Here is an 18,023-nt window from a genome sequence, read left to right as displayed (position 1 = left end):
TGATGTAGTCAGTATCTCTATGCAATCCTTAGGCTCTGTAGATACTGGCGAAAAGAGTGCCAGTTGTGATTTTTCAGGTGGTTGGTCTCTCTGAAATAGAAGTTGAGACTCAATTCACTTGCAATTGACCAGAGAGCAACAGTTAGATAATTATTTTTTGTCACTCTTGACCGTTACTGGATTCAGGCCAAAGGCCTCTAAAGGAAGATACCATTAGTGTCCCCCTTTATGTCTCAGATATATGATTTTGTTAATGCATTTAGGTTAGATCAAAATTACTTTAAATTCAATGTGTTTAGAATGGTGGATATCACAGGGAAAATAAGTTAAATAAAGTGAGCTGAGGTGTGTATGTGTCAGATTGTATCACTTTGTAAAGACCAGAATCATCTGTCCAGGCATTTTAAAGAGAGACAGACAGCAACACGTAATTTACTTTAATACTTGTATAGTCTTATTTGTAATGTTATATAGAATGTAAGCACAAATGAGCAATTTCAGTCTACACTGCCAGCTTATTCTGAGCATTAAACATGTGTAAATAAGAATCATTCCCAGTACACGTACGATCCTTGAGCAGCAGAGAATCAGCATAGGCAATCTCATATAAATTAAACTAATCCTGAGCTTGCCTTAACAGTGTATGGAGAGAAAATGGAGATCCTCAAAGCAGATTTGAAACGGTTTTGGGGGTTTCTTAATGGATTTTTCTGCATCTGGTGTTTTTAATAAATGACGCAGTTTTCATCTATACTTAACTCTATGAGTGAAGATCTAGTGAAATTATGCCATCACACAAGTCAAGAAAATTGAAAGCTTAGTATAGGTTTTTCCTCACTCGTTGCTTTTCATTTATTTTTTAACAGCTGTTGTACTCAATGACTTACGAATATTTTGGAGAAAGAATGTCTTCCCATTACCATTATGACTCTTTTCTCCATTTTTTGAATAAAGGTATAAAAACTCTTAATGCACATGCCCTGAGAGCACTAGCAAATCAAGGAAAGACCACACTGCTTTCTGCTTGATTTAACTTAAAAATATTGAGGATGTCAAGTTTCCTTGGTTTTGCTAAAACTTCTTCTAGGAGGCCTCAGAGCAGGGGTATTTTATGTGCCATTGTGTTTTTAAAAGTGAATATTATGCTGAAGTGATACATTTATAATTATAAAATACATTTTTATGTTTAGTGTTCACAGACAGACAAAAAGGCACATCAGTTAAACAAAGTACAGTTGTAACTTCTACTTCAAGAAATCAAGCATCTACAGTAAGTTTTCTGAAATAATTTCTGCCACACAGATTACTTTCTATTTTCTTCTCTCATCATAAAGTAGAAGCTTCAGGTTTCTTTGCTAAAAACAGTATCCAGATTACCTAACTGAATTGGCAGCAGCTATACATCATCCTGTTCTTTCTGTCAGACTTCATCTGTGAGGGTTTAATACTGCTTTTTCACCAGTGTGAGATCATGAATAGAGTAGCAGTGAATGTTTTATGGCTTTTATATTCTTGGCTTCCTCTATCAGCTGAGTGGGTCATCTTTATCAAAACCCATTAACTTTCTCTGAAATCCAAGGGAAGTGCCTTAACCCCCTACTTCAGTGTACATTTTGCTGAGCAAGCAATGTTTTTTCTAAATGGGATTTTTTTTCTTTTTTGGTATATAGTGTTAAATCTTCTTTTGTCATAATTAAGCTATGATTAAGCTATAACCTTTGTTGTATTTTTTTAAATCAGAGAGATCTGTTTATAAAATAACCTTTTTATTCACTTAGAATCTATTACACACATATTGTGGTATATCCTAATTGTAAGTAGCACTTTAACTTTCCTTCTAATGCAGGGAGAGGGAAGAACTCTAGGAAAGTCTAATTCTATTAAAATAAAAGGCGAAAATGGAAAAAATGCTAGGGATGCTCGGCTATCAAAGAGAGAAGAATCTCTTGCAAAGATTGGGGGAAAAAAATATCAGAAAATTAATTTGGACGAAGCAGAGGGTATGTCAACTTTTTAAGTATATGTAATAACATTAGTGTTCAAGGGAAAATGATAATTCCATTTTATGACTGTGGAAATCATAAGGACTACTATGCATTTATCACTGTATGAAGAAAATAACAGGCAAGTTTCTTATATGCTTGTTGTTATTAACTGTGAACTGCTAATTTATTGAAGTCTAAGATAAAATTTTCAAACATACCTGCAGGTACTTAATGACATTTAGGCATTTTAAGATGAGATAGGTGCCTGTCAGGATTTTCAAAAGGATTGAGGAGAAAATCAATGGGTGTCAGATGCTTAAGAGCTTTTGAAAAGCACACTAGATGTCTGTATGCACCTTTAGGCACCTGACTAACTTTTAAAGTCTATCCCTAGATCTCAGTTTCAAAAGAATCCTAACGACCTATGTTAGGTTGAAAGGAAAACTTAGACTCCTAAATCACTTAGGCACTTTTGAAAATTTTACCCATAGTGATGGTCAATTACCATTACAGTGAAAGCTTTGTTATCTGGCACTCATGGAGAATGGGGGTTGTCGGTTAATTAATGTTCTGGATAATCAGACTTATTGCTCTCCCCCCACTCTGTACCCAGAAGAAACTGTGGCAACCTGCATCTCCCCACCTTGGGAATACTTGGTGACTCTTACCCTTCCTCCCGAGCCACAGAGCCATCCTAAGCAGCAGGCAGATGACCAGGCCAGCTGCCTGGGAGCTATCCTGCAGATCTCTGGCTCCCAGCAGCTCGAGGCAGGCTGAGGGGCAGGGAGGTTTCTGATGATGATGTCCTCAGATAGTGCCAGCCATCAGAAACTCTGTGAAAGCCGGACACGTCAAGCCATCTGGCTGGACAGAAAGGAGTTAGGTGCATGCGCCTCAAGATGTGGTGGTTTTGTGGCTGGGGGCAATGCCAGTTAGCCAAGTTTTCCAGTTAACCAAGTGCTGGATAACAAAGCTTTCACTGAACTTGAAAAGGGGTTGTGGTGATTGTGAGTGATTGTGGGGTGGTGGGAAAGAAAAGTAACAGATTACTTTTCATTCAATAAAAGTTCTGAGAAAGTAGCTCTAAATGGTACAAGAAACAAGACTGTGCTATCACTGGTCATTTTGCATTTTTTGAGCCAAATTCTTCCCCAGATTATATCTTTGAGAGCCAATGACTTCATGAAGATTTCACTGATGACAGCAGAATTTACCTTCCCGTGTATGTTTTCTGATGTGAAAAAAAAAATAGATTTAATAAAATCCACAGGATGTGATGGAATAAAATCATTTTAAGGATCAGTATCTTTAGATATTGCCCCTCCCAACTTCAACGATTATTTGAAACAGTTGCCTACTCCATGAGCTCCAAATTAAAATGTGAAAATTAAAACACATAGTCTAGTTCAGGCAAAAATTTAAATTTCATCATTATTACCACCAGATGTTCAAACAAAGGGCCTGATCCAAAGAATTGCACATGAATGACTTTACATATGTGAATAAGTATCTCTAGCTTTGGACTCAAGAAGGTACTTTAGCTGAAACCCCTGTTGTGAATGGCTGCTTGTTAATGTGGTTTTGAATGATTTATTTCTGTTTTGCTACTTTAGTAGCTTGTTTTACCCATTCTTATAAATTAATTTTCTGATTGAGGCTGAGTAAAATAATGACATAATTTGATAGGCTTTAGAGGGTAGCTGTGTTAGTCTGTTTCAGCAAAAACACCAGGGAGTCCGGTGGCACTTTTAAAGATTAACACATTTATTAGGGTATTAGAACATAAGCTTTCATGAGCTACAACTCACTTCCTCAGATGCTGAAGTGAAAAAGAAAGAAAGATGGGGGGAAAGGATTTAAAAATGGGGCTGTGTGACATTAGTGTTAATTAAATCAGAATGGATGTGCCTTATCTCCAACAGTGGTGAGAAGTTGAGGAAATAGCCTATTGTAATGTGAGAATCATTCCATGTGTTTGTTTAGACTTTGGTTCAGGGTGTCAAATTTCCATATGAATTCCACCTCAGCAGTGTCTCTGTGTAGTTTGTTTTTGAAGATTTTCTGTCTGAGAATGGTAACTTGCAGGTCCAAAACTCTGTGCCCAAGGAGGTAAAAATGCTTCCCCTCTGGCTTTTAGATGTTGCCATTCTTAATTTCTGATTTGTGTCCATTTATTCTTTTGTATAGAGACAGTCCAGTTTGTCAGATGTAAATGGCAGAAGGGCATTGTTGGCACATGACGGTATATATTACATTAGTAGATGTGCGCGTGGATGAGCCTTTGATGGTACAGCCGATGTGGTTAGGTCCTGTGATGATGTCAGTAGGGTAGATACATGGACAGAGCTGGCAATGGGGTTTGTTGCAGGGATAGGTTCCTGGATTAGTGTTTGTGTTGTGGGGTCTGAAGTTGATGGTGAGTGTTTGCCTCAGGTTGGGGGGCTGTCCGTAAGCGAGGACTGGCCTGCCTCCCTTGGTCTATGATGTGATACTGAGAGTGGCCACTGGGGGCAGTGAGCCCACAGGGGAGAACTATTCTGCAGTGTCCACTGGGGGCAGCTGTACCACTAAAGGAGTGGCCAGCAGACTTCGCTGATTTGCCTGCCAGCGCACAAGGTAAGTAGCCCCTTTGTCCCAAACCCTTCCTCTCCCTCCCACCCTCCGCCTTGGCTGAAGCACCAGTGGGAAACAGAAAAGGACCCTGGTGGCTGGGGAGAGGCAGGGCTGGGAGGGGAGAGAAAAGGTCCATGCTGTATGGGACCCCACTTCCCTGGGCCCCTCCTCATCCCTCAACCCTAAATTTTGCACCCCCCAGCCTCTTGCACTGCCCTCCCGTCCCATACCCAAGTTCCTGGCCCTGACTCCTGCATCCCTCACACTACCAGCTCCCTAACCTTAAGGACCCAAGCAACGTCAGGTAAGTCTTTTAGTACCCCAATAAATGTGTTAGACTTTAGAGTGCCACTGGACTCCTGTTTTAACATAATTTGAAAATCTCAGAATTCCAGGCTTTAATATTTTATTTTGATTTTGTTAAATTGGTGCAAATTTTGGAAAGGTTTATTGAATGTTGTAGACTATTTTAAATGAAACATCTCAGCTTTATGAAATTTGAAATTTCAGGAAGAATCAGTTTTGCCTAAAACATACACATTTCAGAAATGGATTATGTTTTGATGTGCATACTGCCATTTTGCAAAACTTTGGCAAAAGTTACATTTTGGGTCTATAGAATACCCCAGACTCAAACTCAACATCTTGCAAATCTCTTAAAAAATTACTTTGACACAACTCTTCTAGCCTATGTCAACACTGGCCAGTCTTGCGCGAGAACATATGCAAATGAGGCATGGTGATGAATATCGCCATGCCTCATTTTCATATTTAATGGGCTGCCATTTTTGTGCAAGGGGCTTTTGCACAAGAAGGAGCAGTCCACATTGCTCCTTCTTGCACAAAAAACTCCTCTTGCGCAAGTGCCATTCTGCCTGAAAATAAGCGGCAGAACTTCCCTTGCACCAGAGGGGGGTTTTGCGCATTAAGTATGCAAATGAGTCTTAGCGATAGTCATGCCACGCCTCATTTGCATACGTTCTTGCGCAAGACTGGGCAGTGTAGATGTAGCCCTACTGTTTCTGCCAAACAACCCAAAAGTAGTGTTAAAGTAAGTTCTAGGTATGTAACATGAATTTATGTTTAGTCATGAAAACACTAAATGTTTTGGTTTTGTAATGAAATCTGTTGATTATTTTGATTTGGACAATCAGTGTAAACTGGGTTGAAGCCACAAAATTGATTTCACTTTGGTCCTAAAATGAATTTGAACTTAAATCCTTAGAAATATAAAGGTAGAAATAGCTCCTGGAGCTTGATCCATGGCGTAATCTTGCTCCTCTTTCTAAATAAGGGAGCATGAGACAGTCCCATGTTAGCAATTTTTGAACAGTGATATGATTGATACCAAGTAATTAAGTTGTCATTTGCTTATTTCTTTTTTTGGGAGACGTATCCTCTTGTCTCAGGGCCTAAAGTTTCTTGTTGCTAAGTTTTGAGGCTTTTCTGAAAAAAATAATGAATTGTCCTAAATGTGTATTAGTTACATACAGTATATTATAAATTATGTTAAATCACGAAACAACATTATGATTAAACTGAGGTTTCATCTTAAATCTACTCCATCAGTGAGATTCAAAGTTTTGGCTAAAAGTTCCAGATTGAAAATGGGGAAAAAAGCATTGTAAGGGGAATATTTACTTTCTAGACTAACACATTTTCAGAGAGCTGACTATTTTTGAGTTGAGGTGTAAAAAGAGGCATCTAGAATATACAAATTTGCATCCTAATCCTACAGTCTCTTACATTTCAATAGAATCAGATCTTTGTTTTATAATAATAATTAAAAACATATAAAGATTAATTTTAATTTATAAAATAGAAAATATGTTTAGGATGCAGACTTGGTATGCAGAATTTTAGCCCAGAGTGAAATACAGCTGTTCCAAATTTGCAAAATTGCTCTTACAATAGCAGTCCTGATGGCCTTAATTATAATGCTGATTGTGGACATTGTGCAATTGAAAAAGTTCCTAATTAACATAAGATCTTATTTCAAGAATTAAAAATAACCGAAGGTCTTCACTGAGAATACATTGGTTAATTGTTGACACTTTAATGGTTTTTACTGTCTGACAAAAAATTGTCATTTTTGGGTTTTCTTCTAAATAGAGTTTTTTGAACTCATATCCAAAGCTCAAAGTAACAGAGCAGATGACCAACGTGGGCTGCTAAGGAAAGAAGACCTTATTCTACCTGATTTTCTTCGTTTACCTCCCAGTGGACCAGAACCATCCTCATCTACACCAATGAGCTCTAAAGGCCTCAGCAAAAGAATTGCAAAAAGTGATAAATGTACACAGTTAAGTGGAAAACTGGCATCTGTGCAAAACTGTAATGAAAATTCAATTAAGAAAACAGGTCATTCAGAAAATAAGTCTGCTTTGACAACTTTCAACACTCAGAAGACTTATGTTCCTTTTAGTGCCCCTTTGTCTCCAGTTCCACATGTGCAGGAGAACAATACAATATGGAAAAGGCAATCAAGAGAATTACAAGCTGAAGACATTCAGACTATAGATGATGAAAATGTAGCAGACCTGACTCTTGTGGCTGAAGGAGATATTAGTAGCCCCAATAGCACCTTACTGCCACCAACACCATTATCAGACATCAGTAAACTCACAGGAGCCAACTATCCATCTCCAACTCCACTGACAGGTAATCAGGAAAATTCTGGATATCAAAGATCCAATTCAGGTATTTCTAGTTTTTAATAGTCCTTCCTTTTATGTAAAATCACATTCTCTTTACATTGTTTATTACTAAAACAAATAAAAATATCTGCACCTTTTTATTTTCATTTTTTGTTTTGTTTTATTCACTATTGAGTAACATTTCTAGTTGCTTTTAAAACATATTTTTGTTTGGGCTGAGTACACGTGTGCTAAAAATGCAACTGACTTTTTAGTGTGGGACTTTAATGCACATGTTAAAAATACACACAATATTTGCTATAATTAAATAATTTACTGTTTTCTCACATACATTATGCTATAGTTAAATATAAATACAGTATCTGACCTGTTTTCCAGTGATTCAGTCCACATTTTTTGAACCATTAGTAATAATGAGATTAAATCACAAGTTTAATTATTTACTCCTGATCACCTTTTTTTTAAACATTTGGAAGTTCTAGTGCCATAAAAAGAACACTAAACATATGTTGAAAATTGCAGTACTATTTACAGTACAACATAAACAGGATAAACCTAGAATATTTTTTATCTTTATCTAATAAATTATATTTTTGTCTAAAAACATAACCCTTATACCCTTTCTTTTTTTCTCCTTTGGTACCCAAAGCACTAGATTGCACCTAGCCTACAGTTACCAAAGTTTTCATATTTGAACCAGCTTTTCCTAGCAGACCATTTTTAAGAAAATGGAAGACATTAGAACATAAGTTTCAGCAGTATCATGGATCAGTATTATTCTTCATGAATATGAACTCATAATAATTGCTATTACCAGAAATAAGAAGTGGTAGATTATGGGTGTTGTGGTATTTACATTTTACAGTCATTGTTCTGTACTCTTTAATGAAAAATATAACAAAAGGTATCTGTTCTACAGTTACTTTTCATGTTTCAGTGCTATGATTTATTTCACATTTCTTCATGATGTGAAAATATACATTTCAGTTATTATTTATCTTACAGAGAGTATTTGATCCTGTTCCTTATCTGTACTGCCAATGATTTGTAAATATTTTTTGATTGTTACATGCTTATAAATGGCAATGTGAATTATTGCATCCTGCTGCACTTAAAAAAACAAAACAAACTCAGTCTTAATAGTATTTGCAAAATGTTCTATAAATGCTGCCACTTTTAATTCTTCAAATCAAAATTTAAACAAACATGTAATGCAGTTGCCTCCAAAGGAGAACACACAAAGTGTATATAAGACACGTTTATGTAAATATTTATATATCTGTGTCAGTGTCCTTTTGATGAGCGTAAAAGAGTTCAACTTGCATCCTTCTCAGTGAGAGTTGATATGAGAGAATTTGCACTTAAAAATTATGAACTTACAATATTTTAATGCATGCCATACGGTTCTGTATAACTGCTGTACTTTCACTTTTTCTTTCTTTCTACTTTTACTTTGTAGAGATCTTTATGTAGTTTTCACATGTATTTTGTATCTTTGTTCTTTCAGAAGTAATAAATTCTATACCTAGTTATACAAGACTGGTTTTAAGCTTTGATTTTCTTTATTATTTTTAAAATATTCCACCTTTGTAGAAACTTACAGGCTTAATTGAATGCAATTAAAATGTAAATATTACATTAACCTTAATATATTTAAATGTCCTAATATTGGTTCATTTATTTAGCATAACAGTATTTGTTTAGATCCTGTAATATACATGTTAATAGATATGGACTAACAATTACAAATTGTGAGGAGAAAATTTAATATCCTGAATAGAAGTCCTTTAAATAAGGTCAGAAGTTGCATTTAGATGCTGGCAGCTCCTATTGAAATAAATGCAGCTGCAGGCACACATCTATGAACAGATAAGGAAGCAGATTGGCCTGTAGTACAGTTTAGGAAGTATATGTATTACAATTAATGTAAACAATGTTATAATTTGAAAACTAAGTATTGAAGTCTTTGAAATCTTTACTTCTCAAATCCCTTGTTTTCTTCTTTCACATACAAGTGTGTTTTGATTATTTGAATAAGAACAACATTACTTTGAATACTAAATTCTCTAAAATTAGATTATTTTCTGCCTCGCATTTCATGGGCTAAACCTTGTTCTCAATCATTTCTTTTTCTTACACTTTAAGAGCCACCAATATTTGAGTGGTTTCTGAAGACAATTGGTGTTCTCCGTTCAGTTCTAAATAAATCTACCAATATAATGTCCCCTTCATTTGGCAGTCTCAGCTATTGAGACTCAAATACCCTTTTTACTTGTAGAGAGAGTTCTCCACAGCAGGATTACAAAGCCTGTTGTATTTTTTTTTACCTTTTTTTGCTGACTGAGACCTCCATTTCCCCCAATTTGTTAATAAATTCACTTACAGTTATTGGTCTCCAGGAAATAAAACAAAGCCCTTTTTAACCTGTTGTGGCAATTCTCTGTTTGAAAGCAGACACAGACTTTTTAATAACTAGTAATCCCCATGTGGGATTACACCAGAATTTAAAAATTTTCATTTTTATTCAAAGGACAAATCATCATGTGCTTTACCTTTGTATCACAGACACCACTGAGTGTTTTCACCATAATTAAATGGGAGAGCTTTACATAATTAAATTGAAGCAGTCCTATAAAAACAATCTTAAATTTTAAAAAATGTCATCTCAAAAATCCCAAGGCACTTAATAATATAATGTGCAAACTATAGATCAGTCTGGGGATCATTTCATCATCGCTGAAAGTCAACCATCTCTGGGATGTTTAACAGCTTATAGTCCTATTCCCCAACAATGTTGCACTGTTTCCAGATGAAACTGTAGAAATGATTTGAGGCATACAGGATTTAATGACCAAAATCAGAATTTAGCTAGGACATAAAGGTCAATCTCACTAAGATTAAGATGAGTACCATGATATAATGATTGCAGTAGAAGATTTTCTGTTTTAAGTCACAGTTGAAATATTCCTCTAGCAGCATATTGGTTCAGTACGGACTCAGACTAGAAGGCTGTCTATTAAATCATCAGTATTAATGGCTGCATCTTTAAGCTACCATTTTTCTTACCACAAAGGATTGGATTTGGGTGCCAATCAAATTAACTAAGTAATTAATTACAGGAATTGTGTCACATATTTATGTGTTCCTTCTGCTCATAGGACTTGCAGTTAAACAATGTAAAACATTTTGGAGCAGATCATCAGCTAATGTAAAACAGCACAACAGGTTGTAGTAAATGGCATTACTCTCATTTACACTAGCTGAGCATCTGATCCTCCCTCCCTGTCTTCAGAGATGGAATGCACTAATTCCCAGGCCTGCCTGGTGTCAGAGTCAGCAAGGTACTTGAAATTTTGCTCTCTTTTACTATACAGGCAGTCCCTGGGTTACGTACAAGATAGGGACTTTAGGTTTGTTCTTAAGTTGAATTTGTATGTAAGTCGGAACTGGCTCCAGATTCAGCTGCTGCCACTGAAACTGACCAGGGGCTGACTACAGGAAGCTGGAGGCAGAGTTGCTCTGCCCCCCGCTTCATGGAATCAGCCTGATCAGTTTCAACAGCTGCTGAATCTGGAGCGTGGGACAGAACAGCTGGGGCGCTGCCCGGTAGGTTCCCACAGGACCAACCCGGCAGCACCCCAGCTGCTCTACCCGAGGCATCCCGCAACAAAAGCCTGGTCTGCTGGGGAGGTCCCGCTGCCTGGGCGGCTTTGCTCCCGGGCAAACGAGCAAAGCCGCCCAGGTGGTGGCTTTGCTCGGGTGTCCCTGGTCTGCTGGGGGGGGGTCCAGCGGCTTTGCTGGACCCCCCCCAGCAGACCAGGGAGACTGGGAGAAGCTTTTCTCGCCCTGGAGGACACGGGTGGCGACCCGCCGCCCGTGAGCTCCGGGGCGAGAAAAGCCCCGTTCGTAAGTCGGATAAGTGGGCTCCGCGTAAGTCGGGGACTGCCTGTATAGCATTTGAGGAAGTTGTGACTATGCCAACAAACCCTAAAATATTTTAATTAGGATTATGCTTCCTCAAACTGTGAAATCATGAGCCTTATGCCATGTGTTTGGTGGGTAGAATGACCAAATTATGTTCAGTTACCTTGTACATGTCTGCACTTTGGTCAAATATTTCATCAGCATTTAAAAAAAAAAAAAAAACAACCCTACCTTAGAAATCCAAATACCTTGTTTAGATTTGATTCTCAGTTCCAGGTATGGTTCATATAAAAGAACAAAAAATCCACTGAAATAATGTGCACTCTGCACATATGCAAATACTTTTTCATGGGAAGATTTTTTAAAAGCATGAGTGAATAGTAACAGTACACAAACTCTGAACCCTGGTCTACACTAGGACTTTATTTTGAAATAAACCCATGAAGGTTGAATTTATAAGTAGAGTGTCCATACTACCATGCTCATTATTTCAGAATAACGAGCCTCAGAATTCAAATCTATATGCCTGCTTTTTATCAGGAGTAAAATACTTATTTCGAAATAATGGTAGTATGAACGCACCAGTGATGCTATTTAGAAATAATTACTCCCCAGAGTAATTTGAACTAATTATTCTCTAGTGCTTTCTGGGGCTATGAAGTCTGAGGTAGTGCATCCACGTTAAGTGAGCCTGCCTCGGACTAATTTTGAGGCTTCCCCATAGTATGGACATGCTAGTTTGAATTTGTTAAATCAGGAGTTAAGTCAAATTTACTAATTTTGAAATAGCTTTATAATGTAGACATGGTGGCATTCTCTGCCCGCACGCTGTGGGGGCTGGCCTGAGCCACACTCCTCTGAATGCGAGGTATGTGACACCAATATTTAAAAAGGGTTCTAGAGGCGATCATGGCAATTACAGACCGGTAAGTCTAACTTCAGTACCGGGCAAATTAGTTGAAACAATAGTAAAGAATAAAATTGTGAGGCATGTAGAAGAACATAATTTGTTGGACGAAAGTCAACATGGTTTCTGTAAAGGGAAATCATGTCTTACTAATCTATTAGAGTTCTTTGAAGGGGTTAGCAAACATGCAGACAAGGGGGATCCAGTAGATATAGTATACTTAGATTTTCAGAAAGCCTTTGACAAGGTGCCTCACAAAAGGCTCTTGTGTAAATTACATGGCCATGGGATAAGAAGGAAGGTCCTTTCTTGGATTGAGAACTGGTTAAAAGATAGGAAACAAAGGGTAGGAATAAATGATAAATTTTCAGAATAGAGAGGGGTAACTAGTGGTGTCCCCCAAGAGTGAGTCCTGGGACCAATCCTTTTCAACTTATTCATAAATGATCTGGAGAAAAGGGTAAGCAATGAGGTGGTAAAGTTTGCGGATGATACCAAACTGTTTAGGATAGTCAAGACAGAAGCAGACTGTGAGGGACTCCAAAAAGATCTCAGCAAACTGAGTGATTGGGCAACAAAACGGCAAATGAAATTTAATGTGGATAAGTGTAAAGTAATGCACATCGGGAAAAATAACCCCAATTATAGGTACAGTATGATGGGGGCTAATTTGGCTATGACAAATCAGGAAAGCGATCTTGGAGTAATAGTGGACAGTTCTCTGAAAACTTCCACACAGTGTGCAGTGGCGGTCAAAAAGGCAAATAGGATGCTAGGAACTATTAAGAAAGGGATAGAAAATAAGACACAAAATATCTTACTGCCCCTGTATAAAACTATGGTATGCCCACATCTTGAATACTGTGTACAGACGTGAAGTATCAGAGGGGTAGCCGTGTTAGTCTGAATCTGCAAAAGTGGAGAGGAGTCCTGTGACACCTTATAGACTAACTGAAGTACAGATTTGGTCTCCTCACCTCAAAAAAGATATTTTGGCCTTGGAAAGGGCTCAGAAAAGGGCAACTAAAATGATTAGGGGTTTGGAACGGCTCCCATATGAGGAGAGGTTAAAGCGACTGGGACTCTTCAGTTTAGAAAAGAGGAGACTGAGGGGGGGATATAATAGAGGTATATAAAATCATGACTGGTGTGGAGAGGGTGGATAAAGAAAAGTTATTTATTAGTTCCCATAATAGAAGAACTAGAGGACACCAAATTAAATTAATGGGTAGCAGGTTTAAAACTAATAAAAGAAAGTTCTTCTTCACACAGCGTGTAGTCAACCTGTGGTACTCCTTGCCAGAGGAGGCTGTGAAGACTAGGACTATAACAGAGCTTAAATAGAAGCTAGATAATTTCATGGAGGTTAGGTCCATAAAAGGCTATTAGCCAAGGGATAGAAGTGGTGTCCCTGGCCTCTGTTTGTCGGAGGCTGGAGAGGGATGGCAGGAGACAAATCGCTTGATCATTGTCTTCAGTCCACCCTCTCCGGGGCACCTGGTGCTGGCCACTGTCGGCAGACAGGATACTGGGCTAGATGGACCTTTGGTTTGACCCAGAACAGCCATTCTTATGTTCTCCCCCACAACTGTTGGGGGGTCAGTTTGGTGACCTCTGATCTAGGCAGTTATTTCATAGTTGTACAATTTGTAGATTGTACAATTATTTTTTTCTATATGTAGTACTTTACACTTATCTTTATTGAATTTCATCTTGCTTATTTCAGATGAATTCTTCTGTTTATCAAAGTCATTTTGAATTCTAATCCTGTGCTCCAAAGTGCTTACTCTCACCCCCAGCTTGGTGTCATCTGCAGATGTTATAAGAACACTCTCTACGCCACTATCCAAGTTATTAATGAAAATATTAAATAGCCGTGGACTCAGGATAGACACTTGCAAAATCCCACTAGCTATTTCCTCCCAGTTTGAAAGCAATTACTCTTTGAGTGTGTTTTTCAACCAGTTGTGCACTTTCTTTACAACTATTTCTTCTAAATCACATTTTCCTACTTTGCTTAGAAGTATGCCAGGTCAAAAGATTTAATAAAATCAAGCTATACAACAGATATTGCTTTCCTACCATTCACTAGGCTATTATCCATGTTAAAGAACTTTTGATTTTCAGAGCATTAAAGATCTCTTGATATTGCCATATTGGTGTCTCTCTTAGAATTTTTTCTCATCTTTCCTTTACATCGGGATAGTTGATTGTTTTTAAGAAAACTACCAGCTCTCCTAAACAACTTTTTCTCTGAGATGTTTTTCCTATGGGATATTACATTCCAGTTCTCTAGTTTGTTAAAGTTTGCTTTTTTGACATTTATTCTCCTTATTCTGATTCTGTCAATCCTTTCTTTCCTTAGAATAATGAAATCTATCATTTCATGGTCACTTTCATCCAAGTTCTCTTTCACATTCAAAATCACATGTAAAATGACGGCCCTCTTCCTTCAGCTTCTGAAATGAAATATTGATCCCAAGGTGTTTGAAGATTTTGTGGTTTGCATTATTATTTCCAATAGATGTGTGGGTAGTTACAGTTCTCATTTTGGCCAAATCATGTTTATTATATAGTTAAAACATGTTAACATGTTTGCTAACATGACTTTACAAGTATATGCATACCTTTGAAAATCTCAGCATGAGTGCTGAGCCCAAAGTACAGTACTGATTTTGGGTATTGCACAATATGAGAAAGCATGGATAGAGAAGGCTTGGGATAGAGAAGCACCAGGGATATAATAAGATTGCATGGTTAATTCCAGATAAAGGACCCAAGTTGTAATCATTCCTCTGAATTCTGGATGTTGTTCTCAGTAGCGCCTTTAAACTTTTAGTTTAAGAAAGCAAACACAATGAAGAATTGTCTAGCTTTATTCAAACAGTTAAGGTGTGTTCTCCCTCATTCAGCTAAATTAATTCTCATCCTACTGTACGCTGCACTGGGTTTTACACTGAAATCTAACTGTCCATAATTGGCATCTTTCATCTTAATAAAGTGAATTGCAACTTCTGAGGACAGATGAAATCTCTATCTGAGTAAAAATAATATCTTAGCAAGGTGATTAAATGAGGAAATGTCCTCCCATTTTGTTCCATTATTTTTTCCTCCTCTGGCTGATGCTGGAAATGTTGTATCCTTCCTCTTTTGGGTTTGCCCCTAGTCATGTGAAAAATTTTGGGGAGTCAATATAGATTCATCCTGAATAATTAAGGCATCATTTGCTCTATGCTCATTTTTGTATACACTGGATAATGCTATTCTAGATTAGAAAGATTCAAACTAAATTATGACAAAATTCACCTATGGGACACACAGAAGGTACCAAACTTTGGCATTTTCCCCCCCTTATTGATAAATACGTGAATCTTTCTAGTGGAATAGCAGAATAACCTGGTTGACTACTTGCCATGAGGACATGAGAGAAGAATTTGCCCAATGTAATTTAAAGACTGTAAGACTGAGAACTGGTTACAATAAATCAGAAGATACATAATTTGTTTTATTATTATTATTCTTTGTTAGGTATGAACCACAGAAAGAAAAAAGATTCACCAGGGGCTTCGGGAAACTTCTCTGAGCAAAGCACTCACAAAACAAAGACCAACAGAAGCCTTAATCCTCCTGGGGGTAGGGATTATCATCCCACATTTGTAAACAGAATAATTGATGTGGATGGAGTTAAACTGGAAGACAGTGGCACACGTTCCTGTGATGATTCAGAAGGGAACCTCAGCTTCGATGGCTATATTTCTGAACTGAGATCTTGCCAGGGAAGGATGCGGACAGGAGTTTATAGGACATCAGACCTTCCCTCTATGATTACTGTCAAAAGTGAGAAAAACAAGAGTGCTGAGGATCAATACAAAGCTACTTTTGTTTAAATCTCTATTTTTAATTAAGGGCTTCAGTATTTTTGCCTGGCATTTTTAGCCCTAGAGCTATGCATTTTGGGCATGTTCCTGCAAGTTACTAAGGATATGTCTACACTTGCAGGAACAATAATTGATGTTGTGGTGATCAATCAACCAGAGGTTGATTTAGCAGGTCTAGTGAAGAGCCACTAAACTGACTGCAGATCACACTCCTGTTAATTCTGGTATTCCACCAGAACAAGAAGTATAAGATAAGTCAATGGGAAAGTTTTTTCCTGTTGATCCATTGCAGGTCCATGCCACAATAAATTGACCTAAGCTACATCAACTCCAACTACATTATTCATGTGGCTGGAGTTATATAACTTAAATTACACAACTTTCCCACATAGTGTAGACCAGTCCTAGGTGCTTTTGATTCCTGTGGGTTTCAATGTGTATTGAAAATAGGCAGCACCTCCCTAAATCAACCTTTGTTATTAGTTGGAAAGTAGGTATTTTGTAATTAACAAAAATGTTGAGATATTGTTCTGTCACCTAATCGACTTTCAAATGTTGTTTTCCAAGTTATGATTCCTGTTAATACTTTGATCAAATTGGTGAGATTATAATTCTGATGGCATAAAATCACCCTTTACTGTCTTTGAGAAACACAAAGTAATTTGAAGTCCCTCCCAGGTTTTTACAAAAGATGGTTTTGGTTTTTCATCTTAATTTTCTAATGTTCTTTCCACGGTATTCATTGGTGCTGCTAGACTTGTATATTGGATATGAAGTGTACTATTACTTATTATTTGGACAGCATGTATGGCAAATATTCCTGTCTATTGATAGAATTTGAGAAGTGAAATGAGGAGTAACGGTAGTTCGAACTAGGAAGCCCAGTTCGAACTACCTAGTTCGTGCCCCGTGTAGCCGCGCTGCACGGGGTTCGAACCAGCGGGGTTTTAAAAATGGCGGCTCCCCGCTTATGCAAATGAAGCCCGGGAAATTCAAATCCCGGGCTTCATTTGCAAGTGCGGTATGCCTACATTACCCTCCTAGTTCGAACTACCGTATTTGCAATGTCAAACAGGTTTGCAGATTCTTAAGATTATGCAACAGTAATATAAAACCTTCCCAATTTTAAAAAATTATGGGCAGAGTTCCATTAACTTCAGTGGAGTGTCACCTTTTCACAAAAATAGAGAGTTTGGCCTTAAATTTGGGAAACACGTTTACTAACATTAGACCCAGCTCAGTCAATTGTATTCTTTAGATTGTTTAGATTGTTTACTTTTTTTTAAATATAGTTGGTGGTGAATGAATATATATCATTCATGAAAAACAGCTGCTCCAAAATTAAAATTGGACTCAGAATCACACTAAGATTGTTCTGATGCTGCACAATAGGGTGATTGAAATGCTCAGGGTATTCGTAAGGCGATACAGAGACTTTCAGCTCTAGATTAGTGACTTGAATCTGACTTGTGCCAGTGTTTGTGGAAAGCTATCACTGGACTATAAATCAAGTACCATATTTTCCGGCGTATAGGGCGACTGGGCGTATAAGACGACCCCCTATCTTTTTAATTAAAAGATAGGGTTTCATCTTATACCCCAGCGCCCCTCCGCCTCCTTTGCTCCCGGTGTCCCTGGTCTGCTGGAGATGGTCCCCAGCAGACCAGAGGCACTGGGAGCAAAGCCGCCAGGAGCGCCTGGGCTGCCCCCCCCCCCCCCCCGCCGGAGCCCCTCCGCGGCTTTGAAAGCCTCGGGGGAAGCCGGCGGGGGGGCATCCCAGGCGCGCATGGGCTGCCCCCCCCCCGCCGGAGCCCCTCCGCGGCTTTGAAAGCCTCGGGGGAAGCCAGCGGGGGGGCAGCCCATGCGCGCCTGGGATGCCCCCCCGCCGGCTTCCCCCGAGGCTTTCAAAGCCGCGGAGGGGCTCCGGCGGGGGGGCAGCCTATGCGCGCCTGGGATGCCCCGCCGCCGGCTTCCCCCGAGGCTTTCAAAGCCGCGGAGGGGCTCCGGCGGCGGGGCATCCGGCGTACAAGACGACCCCCGATTTTTGGGGGATGTTTTT

At 38.5% G+C, this 18,023-nt stretch overlaps 1 protein-coding gene across 11 annotated transcripts in view; it reads left to right on the top strand.

Annotated features, from left to right (window-relative positions):
- The window catches only part of RGS12 (regulator of G protein signaling 12), a 169,432-nt gene extending 151,766 nt beyond the window's left edge, over positions 1 to 17,666 (top strand). For 3 of the 11 annotated variants that reach the window (XM_075930829.1, XM_075930831.1, XM_014576072.3), the window contains 4 exons: positions 1,191 to 1,270; positions 1,847 to 2,000; positions 6,711 to 7,298; positions 15,615 to 17,665. In XM_075930829.1, coding sequence (XP_075786944.1) covers positions 1,191 to 1,270; positions 1,847 to 2,000; positions 6,711 to 7,298; positions 15,615 to 15,973 — 1,181 coding nt within the window. In that variant the 3' untranslated portion in view covers positions 15,974 to 17,665. Of the gene's footprint in view, positions 1 to 1,190; positions 1,271 to 1,846; positions 2,001 to 6,710; positions 7,299 to 7,904; positions 8,795 to 15,614 lie in introns of those variants that run through there. The other 8 variants (XM_014576078.3, XM_014576076.3, XM_014576080.3 and 5 more) reach the window with 5 other exon arrangements.
- Positions 17,667 to 18,023: the final 357 nt, after the last annotated feature.

This window comes from Pelodiscus sinensis, chromosome 5, assembly GCF_049634645.1.
Source record: "Pelodiscus sinensis isolate JC-2024 chromosome 5, ASM4963464v1, whole genome shotgun sequence".
Classification (NCBI taxonomy): domain Eukaryota; kingdom Metazoa; phylum Chordata; order Testudines; family Trionychidae; genus Pelodiscus; species Pelodiscus sinensis.
Note: the sequence above shows the minus strand (reverse complement) of the source record. Positions and strands in the feature narration are given on the sequence as shown.